Below are 18,915 nucleotides of genomic sequence, written 5' to 3' on the forward strand. Positions count from 1 at the left end.
ATTTATTTATAAAATTTTAGACTTTTAAGGTCTTAAAGTTACAATTATAAGCTATATATTTAAGCGCCTATATATTTAGCCTTTATAATAACTTTCTAAAGTTATTTGCTTAATTTCTGCCAAAGTACCTAGGTCCTTTAATTAAGTATATACTTATTATAAAGGCCTTAAGCTATTTAATATATATTATAAGGCTTCTTTAGGGTAGTTAAAATATTAAATTTATTATCATTAGCTTATTTAAAGCTTAAACTTTTTATTAAAGCCCTATTTTTAATTTAAAAAGATTTATAGCCTTTATATAGATTTTATAAATAAATATCTTTAATAGGGGTGGAGTTATAAAAGGCCAAAGTTGGTAGATTTTAGTGTGTTTTAGGGTGGCTTGACTAGGTAGCTGGCTCGACTAGGTGGCTAACACATTAGTTACCTTTATATTTTCTTTCTCTCTTCCTTATATAGGCTATAGTCTAGTAGGAAGTGTTTAGGAATTTATATAGTGTTATATTTCCTAAAGTATCTATCTTTTTTATCTTTTCCTATTGTTTTAGAGAAGGATTTAAATTAGTATTTCCTAGTTTTAGCTAGAAAAAAGCCAATTATAGCTTTTTAGGATATCTGTCCTTAGGGGCTTAAGAGAGAAAAAGTAGCTTCCTTTATAAATCCTAATATAATATTTTACTTTATTCCTATTCTATAGCTAATTATTTCTCTACTGTTCTAGAATCTTTTTTCCTATCAGTCTCCTTATAAAAGAAATATATCGTTAAGAAGTAATAAATAAATTATTATTATATACATTAATTAAGGATAGGAACTCTATCGAGTAAATCTAGCTTTAGAGGCTCTTTTTATATATAAGGTAGGTGCAGGCAACAGAAATAGGTACTAAGACATAGTATAGTAAGCAGTAGTCCTAAGGTGATAGGTATTAAAGATAGTAGTAAAATTGTGGTAAGCAAATCCGACTCAGGTCAACATTGTGGTTAGGAAAGTTGGTCAAATCTATTGGTAAATATATCTATTAGGCGAGAACAAGGTGCAGGCGCACAAACTAGAGCACAATTACCCCTGTAACGAGTATACTAGGTCTAATCCTAGTTCTATCGGCCATGAATTATAGCTACTGTGAACTTAGTGCTGATTATACCTAGCAGGAACTAAGCTAGGACAGCATCTCAATGCAAGTGTTTAAGCTAATTTTCAGTTTTGGTTTAATATATTTATATCTGGGTATATGCAGGAGATACAATATTTACAAGCATTTTCCAGTTAAGGCTCAATAATGTGTGTACTAGAGATACGAGCCATTTAATAGCGATATCTATACCAAATGCAGCTATCAGGGCTCTCAATAATATCTCCTATCGCTTACAGATATTGCCGGGACTTGCTAAGGGAAAATAGAAAGTGTTATTTTACTACTGCCCTTTAAAGATATCTTTAAGATATTTTATTAGTCTTTTTAAGTATATATATAAATATTTCTATTAAGAAATATACTGGTAATAGAAAGTCCTGGTGCTCCTTATGAATGAGTGTTCGTTTAAAATATTCATTCACTCCTGGGACCCCTGGCGTCTATCAAACATTACGTCTCCCACGGGATCGAAATAGCGAATGGTGACGTCTAGTAGCAACGCGCTCACTCTGCTTCATTTCCTGCATCATGGAAGAGTAAAACCAATCACACCAAAGGGTAGCACGGTGGCTCGGACCGATAGTCTTCTTAAATCCAGTGGAAGCTGTCTGGTATAAGTGTCCCGCATCCTCGTACTTCTTCTGCATGTGGAACAGATACGCAAGGCAATAGATGCTCATGAGCGTGTCAGGGTGCTCCTTCCCCAGGACCTTCTCCCTGCTAGCAATTACGCGCTGAGTCATCTCTTTAGCAGCGTCGATTCCCTCTTCACCTTTGTATTGAAGTACTAGGGCGTGGTTGTGGATACTCGTAAGTGTAATTGGATGCTCCTCTCCCAAAACCCTCTCCCGAATATCGATTACACGCCTGTTCACCTCCAGGGCCTCTTCATATTTGCCTTGGTGTTGAAGCACTATGGCAAGGCTGTTGAGACTCTCTAGCGTGTCCCGATGTTCACTTCCAAGTATCTTCTCCCGGATCTTAAGGACATGCCGCTCCATCTCTTCAGCTACTTGATATTTGCCCTGATATGCAAGCAACCCGGCAATTTTGCTGATGCTAAAAAGCGTAAATGGATGCTCTTTCCCCAGCACTTTCTCCCTGCTGCTAAGCGTGCGCCGAAATATGTCTTCAGCTGCTTCATATTTACCCTGTCTCTCAAGAACGCTGGCGAGGTTGCTGATGCTCATCAGTGTATCGGGATGCTCCTTCCCTAGTGCTTTCTCCCTTCTGTCAAGAGCTCGCCGATTTATCTCCTCGGCGGTCTCGTATTTGCCCTGACTGTCTAGTAATACAGCGAGATTATTGATAGTCCTGAGCGTATCAATGTGATCCTTTCCCAGCACTTTCTCGCTGCTGTCGACCGCCAAGCGACACATCTCTTCGGCTTCCGGATATTTGGCCTGATCATGCAGTGTTAAGGCGAGGTTATTAAGGCTCGTAAGAGTATCTGGATGTTCTTTTCCAAGTACTTTTTCTCTGCCATTGAGCGCTCGTCGCTCCATCTTTTCAGCGGCAGCATACTTGCCTTGTTGTTCAAATATTGCGGCAAGGTCACTGAGGCTCGTGAGCGTATCTGGATGTTCCATTCCTAGTATTCTCTCCCTTTCTTCAAATGCCTTTAAAATGTTCTTGTGTGCTGCTTCGTAGAGTCCCTGGGCGTGCTCATATCGCCCTAAGTTGTTTAGAAGCTTTGCATACTGCAGTATGCAAGATTCTAACTCAAAGGTGCAGCATAAGACGGCATGTGCGTGGGGGGATAGAATTTCACACGTTGCCCAGTTTTCAAACAATGGAAGCGGAAATCTTTCCGACATTAAGTTCAGTGCCTGCTCCTGCAGTTTGTTCAATGTACCCTGAAGGTAGAGCCAGCTCTGTGTCGCAAGCTGCACAAGACGATGCATCTCAAATACCCTCCCTCCCTTTTTAGTGGATACTAATGAGAATGACTGTAAAATTCCTAGCGCTGTAAGAAATTCCGCTTCAGGTTCCTTTGGGTTACGGAGCAAAAACGAGTGTAGTCCTTGCCGATCCAAGACAGCCATTAGAGAGAGTATATCAGCAGCGCGTGGGCTTTGTCTTCTTATCTGGTCAAATGAGAGCTTCCACGTTTGGATAACTGAATTTGCTGTCTCAAAATCTCTTCTCCAGTCATCAAACTCTTTGCTTAAGACACTTGAATCGTCAGCTTCCAGGAGATCGAGGTATTTGGAGAGCGTAATTTGAGTCTCAGTAACAAAAGCGGCGGCTTGCGTGATTGCGAGAGGTAGAAATCCGAGGCTGTGGAGGGTGCGTTCTAGATCGGACTCGCAATAGCTTTCTGATACTCTTGAACGCATCATAACTTTTGCTTCTTGCATCGTCATGTGTGAAACAGGGATCGGCTCTTCTCCATTTGCTAATTTTCTTCCTACCCGAGCGTCTCTTGTTGTGATTATAATTGAGCCATAGGAGTTATGAGGGATATGTCGGGCCATACCTGCCGGCCGGCCCGGCATCTTTGACGAAGGAAAGAACATGTCTGCATCATCCGCATTGTCTAAAACTAAAAGCCACCGGCGGTTGGTTTTATTCTTAAGATGCTCGTATACAAGCTGAAGTGTGTCTGCCTCTGGATTGTTCCAGCCAGTAATGAGAAGCTGCCTGGCGATATCTCTATAGGCTTGCCGAAATCTGGAAACCGTGCTAGCATGCACCCAAAATACCTGTGCCTCGGGATAATGTTCTTTGAATCGGTAACAGTACTCGATTGCTATCTGGGATTTCCTTTAGCTGTTCTGTTAGCGGCTATTGCCATGGTGTTTAAATGAATCAGCGAGGAGGCTGGAAGATCTCACCCCACGCCTCCAATTCCTGCAATTGCGATGCGACTTTGTTTCTTAAGGGCTTGCTCAATATCGGCGATCACATCTGCTCGACCGACAAACTTCGGATCTTTTTCGAACGGCACTATAAAGACGGGATTTTCCGAGTGTTGTATCTCATGTTCTTGCACGACTTCTTTCACTTTGGTGAAGTGAGAGATGAGCAGGGTCTTGTAATTTTCAATTTCCCCCCAGGTCTTGGACAATTCTTTCTTGTAGTAAACGCTGGAAATGGCTTTCTTTAATCGCTTTGGTTTTGTTTCTATCTCGTCTGGGATCAGCTTTTTAGTCAGAGCATCTAGACGTTGGATAAGCTCGTCGCAGCTTGCTACGGCCACAGAGAGCGAATTTTGCGAGTTGGTTAGCTCGGATCCGGTTTCTGTCTTCAATTTCAATTCTTCCATCTCATCAATAAGACCTGGCAATCGCGCGCTGATGATCTGGACGATCGCTAGGCCATCACCCATTCTATCATTATACTCCCTAATGCGCTTTAGAACACGCCATGCGACATCACTGAAGGATATGAAACTAGAGGCAACACCAAGTGTAGTGCTTGCAGCAAGAAGCCCGGCCATTCCGTCTGAACTTTTAGGCGTTTAAGGGGATAATAATGTTGTGCTGGACCGGACAAGGACTCCCAGCAAAAGTTTACAAAGGTAGCAAATGAACAGTCATAATTTGATTGTAGTGGCGATTTTGTCAGACGACGCGGATGCCTACTTGTACTAGAATATGTAGCAAGGCTGAGAGGGTTACGAAGGTGGCTGGGCTCTCGTAGTTATATTGCGGCACAGAGCAAATCAATGCGGTTGATTGGGCTTTAATTAGCGCCTAGTGGCTCAGAGTGATCATGNAACCCCTGTTCGACTATTTTAGTACAACATATCTTGCATGGATTACTGTAACTATCACATATCCGGGGGCAGACTGGTAGGGACATGGGTACTAGCTCTCTTTCATCCTGTCATCTCTCAACTCCGCCAGACCTAGTTCCAGGACCTCCAGCGGAAAACTCATCAAGAACCGATTTTCGTGCAGCAGGGCGCAAGACATTGCACACTGACTTTAGATGTGGACCTGCTCCAGTATCTGCTCACTCTGTCACCTGTTTGCTTGCGCGCACTTCTGGAGAAGTCATCCAGCTGCAGCCGCAGCATTGCACCATACTTCGGTTCACCAAAGTGACTTCTGTCGCTCAATCCAACGGCTGCGTTACTAGGTCTATTTGTCCGACGCAAGGCTTACTAGGATCGGATCGGAACTCTCTTTTGCTCTCCTATTGCCACTGGTCATAATTGTCAGCCTGATGGATAGCTGGACTGCATGCATTCAGCCCTCCCGAGATGTACCAGCGCGGGCACCGCCCCGCTCAGAGGTTCAGCCTGGTATACAAAAAGTCGACATAATAGTGGAAAAGCTTACCTTCCTGCTCCTTCTGTACTTGACTGCACAAGTTAAATAGTCTGCCTAGTGAGACTTGCCACTCTACTCCTTGAAATCCATTTCCCATCACATTCCAGGTGACAAAGCGTTTCGCAATGTCGCATCTTGCAACAGAGGACCCCATTGTGCCAACAGAAGCCGCACCACTCATTGGTCCAACAAGCGCCACTTCATCGAGACGAGGATCTGATGCTGGTTCTGCCCTCGAATTGGGGAGTCTGCATTGCTCAACGTCGTCTACATCAACAACGCCTGGCCCGCAGAATCAGCGCACAAAGTGAGTACCCTTGCGCTGTTAATGTAGAACATGAAAGCATCGAAGCTTATTGCATGGTACAGCACTCCGCAGCCAGCGTCGCCGACCTCTACTGTGGCACCGAGTGCCTCGAAGTCGACATCTCCGCCATCCAGTGCCACTCAATCTCGCAAGACCTGGCCAAGACTCATACATGCTTTTAGATGGTGGTGGTGGTGGGAAGTTGGGGCTGCTCTCCTCAGCACGACCTGCATCCTCCTCATCTTTGCGACACTCATGACAATGCATGAGCAGCCTCTGTCTGATTGGAAGCTTGCGATATCCATCAATGCAACTGTGTCTATCCTCACGACTGTTGCAAAATCTGCTTTAATGCTGCTGGTAGCAGAGTCCATCAGCCATTTGAAGTGGCTCCACTACGAATCAACACAATGCTTGAAGGATGTGCAAGCTTTTGACGAGGCAAGCAGAGGGCCGTGGGGTGCGACGATGTTTGTACTCGGTGCACGAGGCAGGTCATTACTAGCGACTATTGCATCTGTCATTGTGGTCGTGTCCCTTGGATTTGAGCCAGCTGCGCAGCAAATGCTGTCCTTTCCGTCTCGTTCCGTCGCACTTAAGAGCTCTGCAGGAGCCTATGTCTATCAGGCCTTAGCGCTTAACACCACAGATCTGGTCGAGATCCATCCCAGTACAGCGGCTGGTTATGATCCTCCAAACTCTTTACAAGTCGCGCTGATCAACAGCTTTGCAGGGATCGTGAGCGATGCACCCCACGATTGCCAAACTTCCTTGTGCCAGTTTGGTGACATTGAGACACTTGGTGTTTGCGAGCAATGCCGAGATGCGACCCACCAAGTACATCATATAAGAAACTACACAGGATCAGGAGGCGATGAGGATGCAGATGGAGAGCCCAGTTATAAAGATTATCATGATTACTTCATCGCCAATGATCCTTACTACCCCGTTGTCCAGATCAACTATACAAATCATGGCGCCATAGATGGCAATAACGGCTTCGCAATCTCTGGAAATTACACCTGGAGCATGGACGACTTAAGTAACAGGAGAGCAGGCTTCACGGCCATCAACATGTCCGATCTGAACAGCGACACTGTGGAATCGACAACGATTTGCGATTTTTCGTGGTGTGTGCGCAAATATTTTGCGGCGGAGATCACGAATGGGCAATTCCATTTTGAGAAAGAATCACGCTCATTCTTGAATATCACGAACAGTACTGGTTCGGGCGTCTATAATATGGATACGACCTTCATTCTGGGCTCGCCTCAGCCAGGATTTGGCAGACAATATAAGGTGGATCAAATGGTGGATTACGTGCTCTGGGAATACCTCACCAAAGCACTTTCCGGCGATTCTAGCTCCAATACATTGGTACAAATGATGTCACGCCAGACATTCAATTCAACAGCGGGACTTATGTCCTTGGCCATTACAAATTGGATGCGGAGCATAGGTAATAACGGTTCCGTGCTATATCAAGGCGAGGCCTTGGAGCCTGTAACCTTCGTTCACGTCAAATGGCCATGGCTCGTATGGCCTGCAATGCTGACCATAGTCGGCTCGATACTTCTACTCGTGTGTATTCTCCGTGATCGTAGGAGAACTGCTTTGTTCAAGTCCAGCGCCCTGGCCCTACTGTTCCATGGCCTCCATGGTTTTGATGAGAATGATCTGAAAATTCCTCGAACGCGCCGGGTGGAAGATAATGAGACACTGGAAGAGATAGCACGAAGGCTAAGGGTGAAGTTCGTACCAGATGAAGATGGCATCCTGAAGTTTGTAAAGCAGTGACTGCGCGAACATTGAGCATCTTACCCTACACTTTGGCACATTGCTGTGCCGATCTAGATCTGTGGTTCGGCCTTGAGTTGCGGCGATGCCACGACTCCATTGGTCAATCCTTGTTCCTTCAGCATCCTCCACGACAATCACCAATGGCCCCGCGGATTTTAGCGATCGGCTTTCTAAATAGGCGACTAATCCTTTATGTAACGAGTCCGCTTACAAGCTGCAGTGGTCTGTCACCAGTTAACGCAAGTGATTGTACCTTACCGGACTTGCTGATAAACAAACCCCGTTTGCTAGTTACCTCAAGCTCAGACCAAAAAATCGATTGTGCGGATATAGGAATATCCGCACCATCCACTAAGCTGATTTAGGACGGCAATCGTTTTCTTGGTCTGAGGGACTTTGGCGAGATTTATAGAAAACCTAAACACCGTTTATATGAGAAGACCTCATTAACTTTAACAAAATTAATCTACCCTCCCACAATACTTATTAACATAAAAATTACACCAAATTATAGAGAAAAGCCTACTNTATAAGTTATGAGATCTTTAGCTCCTTATANACGCACNATNTTAAGAGGAGTTNGTTGCCGCAGAGGCTCCAATTCCACTGCCCTACTAAGGCGCGTAGTAAACACGCTTACGCCTACGCTACCAGCCCTCTTCGCAACTAGTGGGTATTCCATCTGCTATATACCTATTTAATTTATTTACTTTACAGCCCTTTATAGGTTATGGTGTAGGCCCTAATAGAGTTATAAGCTCCGCGTCTGTGTAGAGCTGTAGAGCTTTGCGAGAGCTCTACAGAACGAAGCTTAGGGGGAGACCTGCANGGAGCTCTGCACGGAGCTCTACTAAGGCTCTGCGGAGGCTCTGCACGAAGCTCTGTACGAAGCTCTGTAAAAGCTCTGCTCAAAGCTCTGCTCGAAGCTCTGCTTGAAGCTGCTTGAAGCTCTGCTCNAGGCTCTGCTCGAAGCTCTACTNNAGGCTCTGCTCNAAGCTCTACTCGAGGCTCTGCTCGAAGCCCTATATAGAGCTCCAAAGCTCTACTAACACGCAGCACTAATATACTAGGAAGGTTCTATCCCTTAACCCGCTGAGGTGCAACGCTTGGGCCAGTTTCAGGGCCGTGCAGGAATACTGTGTGCAGTTCTCATCATGAACAATGAAACAAGAGCCTCCTATTGGCCAGGCCTTATCGATAACACTGCGCCCAAAGCAGCGGGTTAAGGGATAATCGCTCGTATGAACGCCCGTATGAACGCCCATACAATCGTCTCTACAAACGTCTCTGCAATTGATCGCCCGTACGAACGTCTACACGTCTACACATCTGCACATCTACAGGTCTGCACGCCCGTACGAACGTCTGCACGTCTGCACGTCTGCACATCTACAGGTCTGCACGCCTGCACGTGGCTCTGCACGAAGCTCTGCATTAAGCTCTGCACGAAGCTCTGCATTAAGCTCTGCACGAAGCTCTGCATTAAGCTCTGCACGAAGCTCTGCTCAAAGCTCTGCTCGGAGCTCTGCTCGAAGCTCTGCTCGAAGCTCTGCTCGAAGCTCTGCTCGAAGCTCTGCTTAAAGCTCTGCTCAAAGCTCTGCTTAAAGCTCGAAGCTCTGCCCGAAGCTCTGCCCGAAGCTCTGCCCGAAGCCCTATATAGAGCCCCAAAGCTCTACTAACACGCAGCACTAATATACTAGTATACTAGGAAGGTTCTACAATCGCCCGTACAAACGCCCGTACGAACGCCTATACAATCGTCTCTACAAACGTCTCTGCAATTGATTGCCCGTACGAGCGTCTGCACATCTGCACATCTACACGTCTGCACGCCTGCACGAAGGTCTACACGAAGGTCTGCACGAAGGTCTGCACGAAGGTCTGCACGAAGGTCTGCACGAAGGTCTGCACGAAGGTCTGCACGAAGGTCTACTAAGGCTCTGCACGAGGCTCTGCGCGAGGCTCTGCCCAAAGCTTACCCCCTAGTAGTAGCAGAGGCTCTCCGGGCTAAGGGAGGATGTTTTAAGGAAGGGCCTAACTATAACACCTATTAGGTGTTATAATAGCTTTAAGTAGTAGATATCTACATATCTATATAGTTTTATTAATATTAGCAGACTATTTAATAAGATAAATATATTCTTAGGTTTTTAATAACGCGTTTTTTAACTTTAATAAAATTGATGTCAGGACTAAGCAATAGTTGTATTATAAAATTTATACCATTTAGAAGCCCTAAGTCTTAAAAATAATATATAAACTTTTAGTAATAATAACGCGTTATATAAATAAATAAATTAGAAATCCGCAATCTCTATTTTATAGATTTTATTTAGGATTTTAACAAAACTCGCCAAACGCCCTTAGACGTGATTTTGCAATTCAGAAGACGGCATAGGTTATTCCGACGCTAGCTAAAAAATCACGTCTAAGCTCGCTGAGGTAAGTTTGCTAGTTTATTTAACGTAGTTCCCTAGTAAGCTGGCCACCCTAGCGAGCTGGCCACCTCATTATACGCGCGACGCGCTTTTAAACTACAACCTTAATGCCTACGCCACAACAACAAGAGGCCCTCTATCAAGAGGGCAGAATTGTTCTAGCTGTTTATGCGCATACGCAAGATAAATCTACAAGTTTTCGAAAGCTTACTAGCTTGTACAACGTGCCCTAGAGTACCGCCTAGGGACGCGCCAAAGGCATTAAATCAAGACGCGATTCTATCGCGAATAATCGCCGTCTTACACCAGCATAAGAAGAGAGCCTTAAGGAATGGATTCTATCAATGGATCGACGCGGTATACCACCGCGTATTGCAACCATACAGCAGATAGTAAGTTTACTAGTAACGCAGCATCCTAAATCGCGACTAGTTGGTAAGAATTGGACCCAGGGCTTCCTTAAGCGCTATAACGACCTATAATCTAAATAGAATCGCAAGTATAACTACCAGCGTGCTCTTTATAAGGATCCTATATTTATTTACGGCTGGTTTAAACGTGTTAAGGATATAAAGATATAATACAGGATCTTAGATAATAATATCTAAATTTTTAATAAAACTGGCTACTAGATAGGCGTTATTGTAATAGCATAAGTTGTTATAGGAACTAACTGGGCTGGACGGCCTAGAATAGTACAGCCAGACAATAGGGAGTGGGTAATAATTATTAAGGCTATTAGTGCTCGAGGGATCGCGATTCCACCGCTTATTATCTTTAAGGCCGTAATATACTAAGCAGCTTAGTATAAGGACAATATTATACCCCACGACTGGTTAATTGGCGTAAGCGAGAATGGCTAGATAATAAATAAGATTGGCCTTATCTGGCTTAAGGAGGTGTTCTATAAGTATATAAAGGATCGCATAATTAGCACGCATTGGCTATTTATACTAGATGGCTACGGCAGCCACGTATTACCAGAATTTGATTAATTCTACCTAGACTATTAGATTGTCGTCCTTTATATACCCGCGCATTCATTGTATTTACTACAGCCGCTAAATGTAGGCTGTTTTTTGGTACTTAAGCAATTGTATAGACGCCTTATAGAACAGCTTATAGGTAGTAGTATTAACTATATTAATAAGCGCGATTTCCTACCGCTATATAGGCAGGCCAGGCAGGCAGCGCTGCATCGCGATAATATATAGGTAGGATTTACAGCTACTAGCCTTATACTATACAGCCCTAATTGCGTGCTAGCACAGCTACACGCCAAATATCAGACACTATTACCCCAACGTTATCCGCTATTAAATGCGTCCTAGGTAGCTAAAACGCTATATAACGTTACTAAGCTATAGAAGCAGACAGCCCTAATAAAACGCTATCTTAAATAGCGCATAAATAGCCCACCAAGCCCTACAGAATAGGCCCTCAGCCAGCTTGTTAAGGGCTGCGAAATGGCAATGTTAAGCGCTATACTGCTTGCTAGCGAAAATGAGAAGCTACGGATAGAAAACCAGCGTTAAAAAAGGAAGAAGGCACAGCGGCGCACGTATATAGCTAAGGGAGGAGTGCTATCAGGCGCTGAGGGGGCCTCTCGGGCATCTGCTGCTGAGGAAGGGACAGCTGCAGCGGCTGCAGCAGCTGCAGCAGCTGAGCGACCGCAGCGCGCACCACGCAAATGCAGCATGNGCACTTCAACAGAGCACACGGCACGTACGTGCCCTAGGCGGCAGCCAACTAGCTAGAAATTGTAACTATTTGTTGTTGTGGCGTAGGCATTGAGGTTGTAGTTCAAAAGCGCGTCGCGCGTATGATGAGGTAGCCAGCTCGCTAGGGTAGTCAGCTCACTAGGGAACTTTACCTCAGCGAGCTTAGACCAAGAAATTGATTGTGCGGATATAGGAATATCCGCACTATCCGCTAAGCTAATTTAGGACGGCAATCGTTTTCTTAGTCTAAGAGACTTTAGCGAGATTTATTACAAAACCTAAACATAGTTTATATAAGAAGACCTTATTAACTTTAACAAAATTAATCTACCCTCCTATAATACCTATCGATATAAAAATTACACCAAATTATAGAGAAAAGCCTACTCTATAAGTTATAAGATCTTTAGTTCCTTATATATACGCGATATTAAGAGGAGTTTGTTACTATAGAGGCTCTAATTCTACTACCCTATTAAGGGGCATAGTAAACACGCTTACGCCTACGCCACTAGCCCTCTTTATAACCAATAGGTATTCCATTTACTATATACCTATTTAATTTATTTACTTTATAGCCCTTTATAGGTTATAGTATAGGCCCTAATAAAGTTATAAGCTTCGCGTCTGTATAGAGCTATAGAGCTTTGCAAGAGCTCTATAAAATGAAGCTTATAGGGAGACCTGCACGAAGCTCTGTATAGAGCTCTACTAAGGCTCTACGGAGGCTCTACACGAAGCTCCGTACAAAGCCCTATAAAAGCTCTACTTAAAGCTCTGCTTAAAGCTCTACTTAAAGCTCTGCTTAAGGCTCTGCTCAAGGCTCTACTTAAAGCTCTACTTAAAGCTCTACTTAAAGCTCTACTTAAGGCTCTGCTTAAAGCCCTATATAGAGCTCCAAAGCTCTACTAACACGCAGCACTAATATACTAGGAAGGTTCTACAAACGCCCATATAAACGCCTATATAATCGTCTCTACAAACATCTCTATAATTAATCGCCTGTACAACCGTCTGCATATCTATATATCTACACGTCTGTATGCCTGCACGAAGGTCTACATAAAGGTCTGTATAAAGGTCTACTAAGGCTTTACACGAGGCTCTGCGCGAGGCTCTACGCGAGACTCTGCCCAAATCTTACCCCCTAGTAATAGCAGAGGCTCTCTAGGCTAAGGGAGGATATTTTTAAGGAAGGACCCAACTATAGCACCTACTAGGTGTTATAATAGCTTTATATAGTAGATGTCTATATATCTATATAGTTTTATTAATATTAGTAGACTATTTAATAAGATATAATACGTGCTTAGGCTTTTAATAACGCATTTTTTAACTTTAACGAAATTAATATTAGGACTAAGCAATAGTGTTACGAACGCCTTAAGTACGATGTTACGACTACTTAGAGAGGAGTTGGAAGAAGCTAGTTGGTTGATATAAGCACGGTCTAGGATGGAACCCGTGGAACTATATAACGAGGAATGGTAAGCAGAGTTACGTGATATAATCTATATAATCTGTATAATCTGCGAGATCTATAACAGAGCGAATAGAGTAGATAGAGTAATAGAGCAACGACTTTCGTAGGAGTACGGTTGTGTATTTAAGGACCCTCGGTCCCTACCTAGATAGTTCCTTCCTTATAGTAATTCTTAGAATATAATTAGAGTTAATCTATTAGGCAACCACTCTACTAGTTGTTATTACGTTGTTAACTTACTTACAATACCTATATACCTAGCCTATTAACGAGTTTACCATAGTTCCCGCTATAAGGCTCTGTTATACAATTACTACCACGGTTATAGTTTCAATAAGTTGAATAATATGCTACTAAAAGCAGCCACTATAACGCTATTAACGGCGGCAACTACTTCGAGATTAGGTAACGACACTAGTATAGTAGACACTAACTTACAATAACCTATAACAGTAGGGCAGTTATAAGAGATAGTTGACCAACTAACGGAAAATAATGCGATACTTAAAAATAAGATTAACGGGATAGGAGTAGTAAAGATTAAGCTACTATTAATTAAAAGATTTTTAGGAGAGAGATTAAAGTTTAAAGGATTCCTTACATAGATATACTTTAAGGTTTCACAAAAGGGAGCTAAGCTACTAATACCTATGGATCAAGTAGCGTATACAGGATTATTCTTATTAGGAAGGGCACTTAAATAGTTTAAGCCTTACCTTATAGAGATATAAGTAAATGGAATAACAACTACAAACTAAGAGGTACGGTTTATATTCTTAAGCTAGGGCGGATTCGCGAAGCGACTTACGTAAATATTTAGAGACCTAGAGGCAATAACTATAGCGGAAAGAAAACTCTAAGATATTACGCAACGAACATTAGCAATTAAGTATACAACGTAGTTCTAAACGCTAGTAATATAAGTTAAGTAGAATAATAAGGCGCTTATAGCATAGTATAAACAGGGACTTAAAGCTAAAGTCTAGAACGTAATTATCCTAATAGAAGATGCGGATACCCTAAGGGAACTAATAGATTAAGCAATAAAGATCGATAATAGGATTTACTAAAGGGAATAGGCTAAAAAGGGCTAGGATAGAGTTCTATAGTCATATAAGACGTAAAGTACGTAACGACCTAAGCCGAATTAGAAACTATAGTATGGCGTAAAGCTAATAGACCTAAGTAGTACTAAAGAAACCCATAAGAGATAGAGTAAAAAACTATAAAAATCTAGAGGTTAAGGATCAAGTAATTATAAGGCTAGGGAGTATAGGCTAAACTAAGGATCTTAGCAGTAGAAGACGTTTAAGCGGACTCTATAATAAAAGCAATGGTTTAAAAACGGAGCTTACATAAATTGCGGAAAATAGGGTTATTTTACTAGAGACTATAGAAGTGGTTAGAGTTACTACGCAGTAAAGGGAACTAGACTAGTAGTATATAACATATACGTATAGAGGGACAATAGTATGCTATAAGGAATAAAAGAGTATTTAATTAGAAGTTTTGCGTTTTGTTATAACAACGCATGCCGAATTTATAAAGACGCTAAGTACGGTGTAAGCTATTAGCTACAAGAGCTAAAGTTAAGAGGACTTAAAGGAACTAAAGAGTTAGATAAAGAATAAGATCGACTTTATAAGCTAGATTAAGATATTACAGTAATATACGGATAAAGATTAGCAATAATAATAATAGAGTTAAAGTACTTATTAATTAACAGCAACGAGGACAGTAAAGAAACTAACTAGGGGTATCTAAACCTTAATAACGTAATAAAAGCAGAGACTGAAACCGCTATAGAGCAAGGTTTAGTAACAGGCGTTATAACACCGTTAGATACGGTATCTATTGCTTTATAAGACGGAAAAAGTAATATCTAGAGACAATTAAGCAAGCAGACAACTGCTAGTGCTAGCTTACCACTTAATAAAGGTAAAAGGCCAGAGGCTTAAGATTCTTAAGACGAGATAAAAGATAACTAAGATTCTTAAGATAAGATGAGGCATGCTTAAGAACCTATAATGGATGAGAACCAATAGGATAGAGTAATAGCTTAGTTCAGCAATATACGAATAAGCTTAGGACGAAGTTTCCTAAAGGCACAAGACTCTTAAGACGAGATAAGTAAGATTTAGGACTCTTAAGACGAGATAAGTAAGATTTAGGACTCTTAAGACGAGATAAGGACACTAGTAAAGCCTAGTTGGACTAAGGCTAGAGCGTAGCTTAAGAAAGAAGTAAGCTTAGGATTAAAGAATCTAAAGGGTTAAGAATTTGGAGTACGAATAAAGACACCCGTAAGAAAGAAGTAAGGGACTTTACTATAGATTAGGTAAATCTACAATACAAACAGTAGTTAGATTGGGAGATAGATATATAGACCTAGAAGACTTACTAGGGGAATAAAGTGTTCAGCCTAAAGATCGAAAAGTCAATATAGTAATTAAGAAGCGAGAAGACTTTAAGGATTCAATTACAAGACGTAAATAACAAGAAACTATAGATAAGTTTAGAGCAAGAATCCTCATATAGTAAGAAAGGAAACTAGACATAAGATCTAGCATACTAGGTCATATAAGGGACAGAGCACCCGTATAAAGAATTACTAATAGGCTAAGAGCAGGTATACTAAGAGCTAAGTGGCTTACTAAACTAGAAAACGAAGAGGATCTAGGGATTCTAACTAGGTTTAAAGAATAACATATAAAGGGCTGTTATAACGTAGCAATAAGAAGATACTTCCTTACGGATAAGCTATATACACTCCAGTAGCTATACCAAAGGTGGTATAGATAAAGGCATAATAATAAGTGAGAAGATTTCTATATATAGTTAGACGAGAAAGTTATTTAAGACTACCTAATTATAAAAAAGGCAATAAATCATATCAAGGGAGCCTTAATTATAATATTAAAGGATCTAAAAAAACGATTAAAGGACTAGAGAAGCAAAAGGCATATCTTAGTACCTACAAATAAAGTTATAACGTTTAGATTAACACAATAGAGGTTCGAACTCAAAGATAAAAATAAGCTAAGAGTTAACCCAAAGTACTTAGCACACCACACGCTATTATAGATTGTATGCGTAGACAATATATATAAGATATACAAAAATCCAAAAGAAAAGAACCGGAAATACCTTATAAGGATATATTAGGCGCCAAATAAGCGATAATATAGGAATGCTAAGTATATGCATAGCTAGCATCTAGTAGAAGTTTAGAAGTTAGGGGACTTAATACTTTAGCTAGGAAGATTCCTTACGGAAGAATGCCTAGATAGATAACAATAGTGGGAATATCTAGAGAATACGTGTCTATAGTATATCGAGGATAAAAAGCGGACTAAGTATTAGCTAAAGAATAAGTTAAATGCATAAGGATTAAACGGCTAATAGTTAGGAAAAGTAGAGGCCTACGGGACCAGAGGGAGCTAATAGTAGAGCCTTAGACCCTTAAAGGAATTTAAGGGCGACACCTAAATTTAAGAGTTAATTAGTAAGATTAATAGTTTAAAGCATTAGTAGATAGTAAAGCAATACAAAACCACATCTTATTAGCAGTAGTTAAAAGGATAGGGCTACCACACAGGCAGAAGAAGCACCCTTATCTATTAGTTACAATTTTAGGAGATCTAATAGCCTATAGAGGAGGCATTATTAATCTTAAAATAGGACCTATTTAAATAACCATTAAAGGAAGACAAATTAAGATGTCTTTTAATATATTACTATTAGGGAATAATAAGGCAGTATTAGGAATACCTTAGTTATAGGAATATAATCTAAAGATCAATTAGGTTATAGGTTAGGTCGATATTAAAGATACTTAACGCCGTAAGATGCGATAATAAGCTAAAATAGTATAGTACTAAGTCGGAGCGACATATAAGGAGACTAGTTAAGGATTAAGTTATATATTAAAGAGATACTATAAGTATAGTAAGAAATTATGGTTACTAGAAAGTGAAAAGCTGTTAGAATATATAGTATAGGACTATAAGATAGAATTAGAACCAGGAATAAGTTTAAGGTTCTTTCTAATCTATAAGCTTACTAAAAAGAAAGGAAGAGCACTAAAGGAGTTTATCTAGGAGAACTTATAAAAGGGATATATTAGACTATCGCAGTCATCGGTAGGTTATCTAGTATTATTTATACTAAAGAAGAACAGGAAATTTAGGCTATGTATTAACTATAGACAGTTAAATAGCATCACTAGAAAGGATAGGTATCCTTTACCCTTAATTAGCGAAATCTAAGACAGGATCGGTAACGCGTAAATCTTTACAAAGATAGATCTAAGATAGGCGTACCACCAGATTAGAATTAAGGAAGGTAACAAATAGAAAGCAGCCTTTAGGTTAAAGGAAGAACTATATAAACCACTAGTAATGCAATTCGGGCTTATAAACGTACTAGCAACGTTTTAGAAGCATATTAATAATATATTAAGAGAGCACTTAGATAAATTTGTTATAGTATACCTTAACAACATTATTATCTACTTAAAGAGTAAGGAAGAGTACGGAGAATACGTTAAATAGGTCTTAAAGAGACTACAAGAGGAACAGATACTAATAGCAATTAAGAAATGCGAGTTCTTTACTAGGAAGATAGATTTTGTTGGATTTATTATTAAACTAGGCTAACTTAGTATAGATCTAAAGAAGATTAAGGCTATAGTAAATTAGCAAGAACTAGAAAACGTAACGCAGTTAAGGTTATTTTTAGGGTTTTACAATTACTGCAGAAGGTTTATAGCTTAATAGTTAAAGGATATCGAGCTATTTATAAGATTAATAAAAAAGGAAGAACTATAGGCATAGGGAAAGGAATAAAAGAAACTATTTAAGAAAATTAAACAGTTATTCACCTAGGAGCCAGTTCTTAAAATCTATTAGCTATAGTTAGAGATAGTAGTTAAAACGGATGTATTAGACTATGCACTAGGAGCGTACTTTCTATAGAAATATAAAGATGGATAGCACCTAGTAGCATATTATAGTTAAAAGATAACACTATTAGAACTAAACTATGACATCTATAACAAGGAGTTATTAGGTATAGTTATAGCACTAAGGGAATAGAGATCATTTTTACAAGGCATAGAGAAACTATTTATAATTAAAACGGATTATAAGAACCTAACGGGGTTCCTAACAATAAAAGAACTCAATTATAGATAGGTCAGATGGGCGGAAATGCTTACGGAATACTATTTTAAGATCTAGTATACTAAGGGTACAGAGAATACACGAGCAGATGCTCTAAGTAAAAAAGCTAAACTATAGAACAATAAAAGACCATTAGGGGCTTTATTGCGGAGGGATATAGATAGATTAATTAGGTACAATTATCTGAAGATCGCAGCAATATATAAAAAAAAGACCTACAAATTACTAGAGAGTAATTAGATATAAAAGATCCAAGAAGTATAAATAGAGGATCCAGACTTAGAGCAGTACAAAAACTAAGAAGTAATATACGTACCAAGATCTATTGCAAAAGAGTTTATTAAGTCATTTTATAGAGGACCAACTTAAGGATATAATGGAGCTATAGGCTTAGTGTTAAGACTTTAGGAAGAGTATATTATTAATAGAATCTAGGGACTAGCTAGGTAAGTTATAAAAGAATATTTAGATTGCTAAAGGAATAAACTAACGAGGTATAAGCTATATAGAGAGCTACAACCTATTAAAATACTAGAGAGACTATAGGAGGTCATATTATAGA

General features: G+C 40.5%; 2 protein-coding genes across 2 annotated transcripts; one reads left to right on the forward strand and one right to left on the reverse strand.

Moving 5' to 3' along the window:
- Nucleotides 1–1,508: 1,508 nt before the first annotated feature.
- K441DRAFT_612701 (TPR-like protein) lies at nucleotides 1,509–4,691 on the reverse strand. The gene is made up of 2 exons (XM_067645624.1): nucleotides 3,979–4,691; nucleotides 1,509–3,907 (listed from the first exon to the last, which is right to left on the reverse strand). The coding sequence occupies exons 1-2, from the start codon at nucleotides 4,581–4,583 to the stop codon at nucleotides 1,585–1,587; spliced, it is 2,928 nt and encodes a 975-aa protein (XP_067502962.1). The 5' UTR covers nucleotides 4,584–4,691; the 3' UTR covers nucleotides 1,509–1,584.
- Nucleotides 4,692–5,366: 675 nt separating this feature from the next.
- K441DRAFT_697052 (uncharacterized protein) lies at nucleotides 5,367–7,187 on the forward strand (the record flags this gene model as incomplete). Its single annotated transcript, XM_067652944.1, has 3 exons — nucleotides 5,367–5,728; nucleotides 5,791–7,105; nucleotides 7,143–7,187. Exons 1-3 carry the CDS (start codon nucleotides 5,547–5,549, stop codon nucleotides 7,185–7,187), a joined length of 1,542 nt encoding a protein of 513 aa, XP_067502963.1. The 5' UTR covers nucleotides 5,367–5,546.
- Between the last annotated feature and the right edge of the window lie 11,728 nt (nucleotides 7,188–18,915).

The sequence above is a fragment of the Cenococcum geophilum genome (assembly GCF_001692895.1).
Source record: "Cenococcum geophilum 1.58 unplaced genomic scaffold K441scaffold_26, whole genome shotgun sequence".
Taxonomy (NCBI): Eukaryota; Fungi; Ascomycota; class Dothideomycetes; order Gloniales; family Gloniaceae; genus Cenococcum; species Cenococcum geophilum.

What these genes read in the sequence shown, in the direction of transcription:
- K441DRAFT_612701 (XM_067645624.1), bottom strand. Translation starts at nt 4,583, where the DNA reads ATGGCCGGGCTTCTTGCTGCAAGCACTACACTTGGTGTTGCCTCTAGT. An exon ending in GCAGGAATTGGAGGCGTGGG is followed by an intron (nt 3,908 to 3,978) that starts GTGAGATCTTCC and finishes GAACAGCTAAAG; the next exon opens with GAAATCCCAGATAGCAATCG.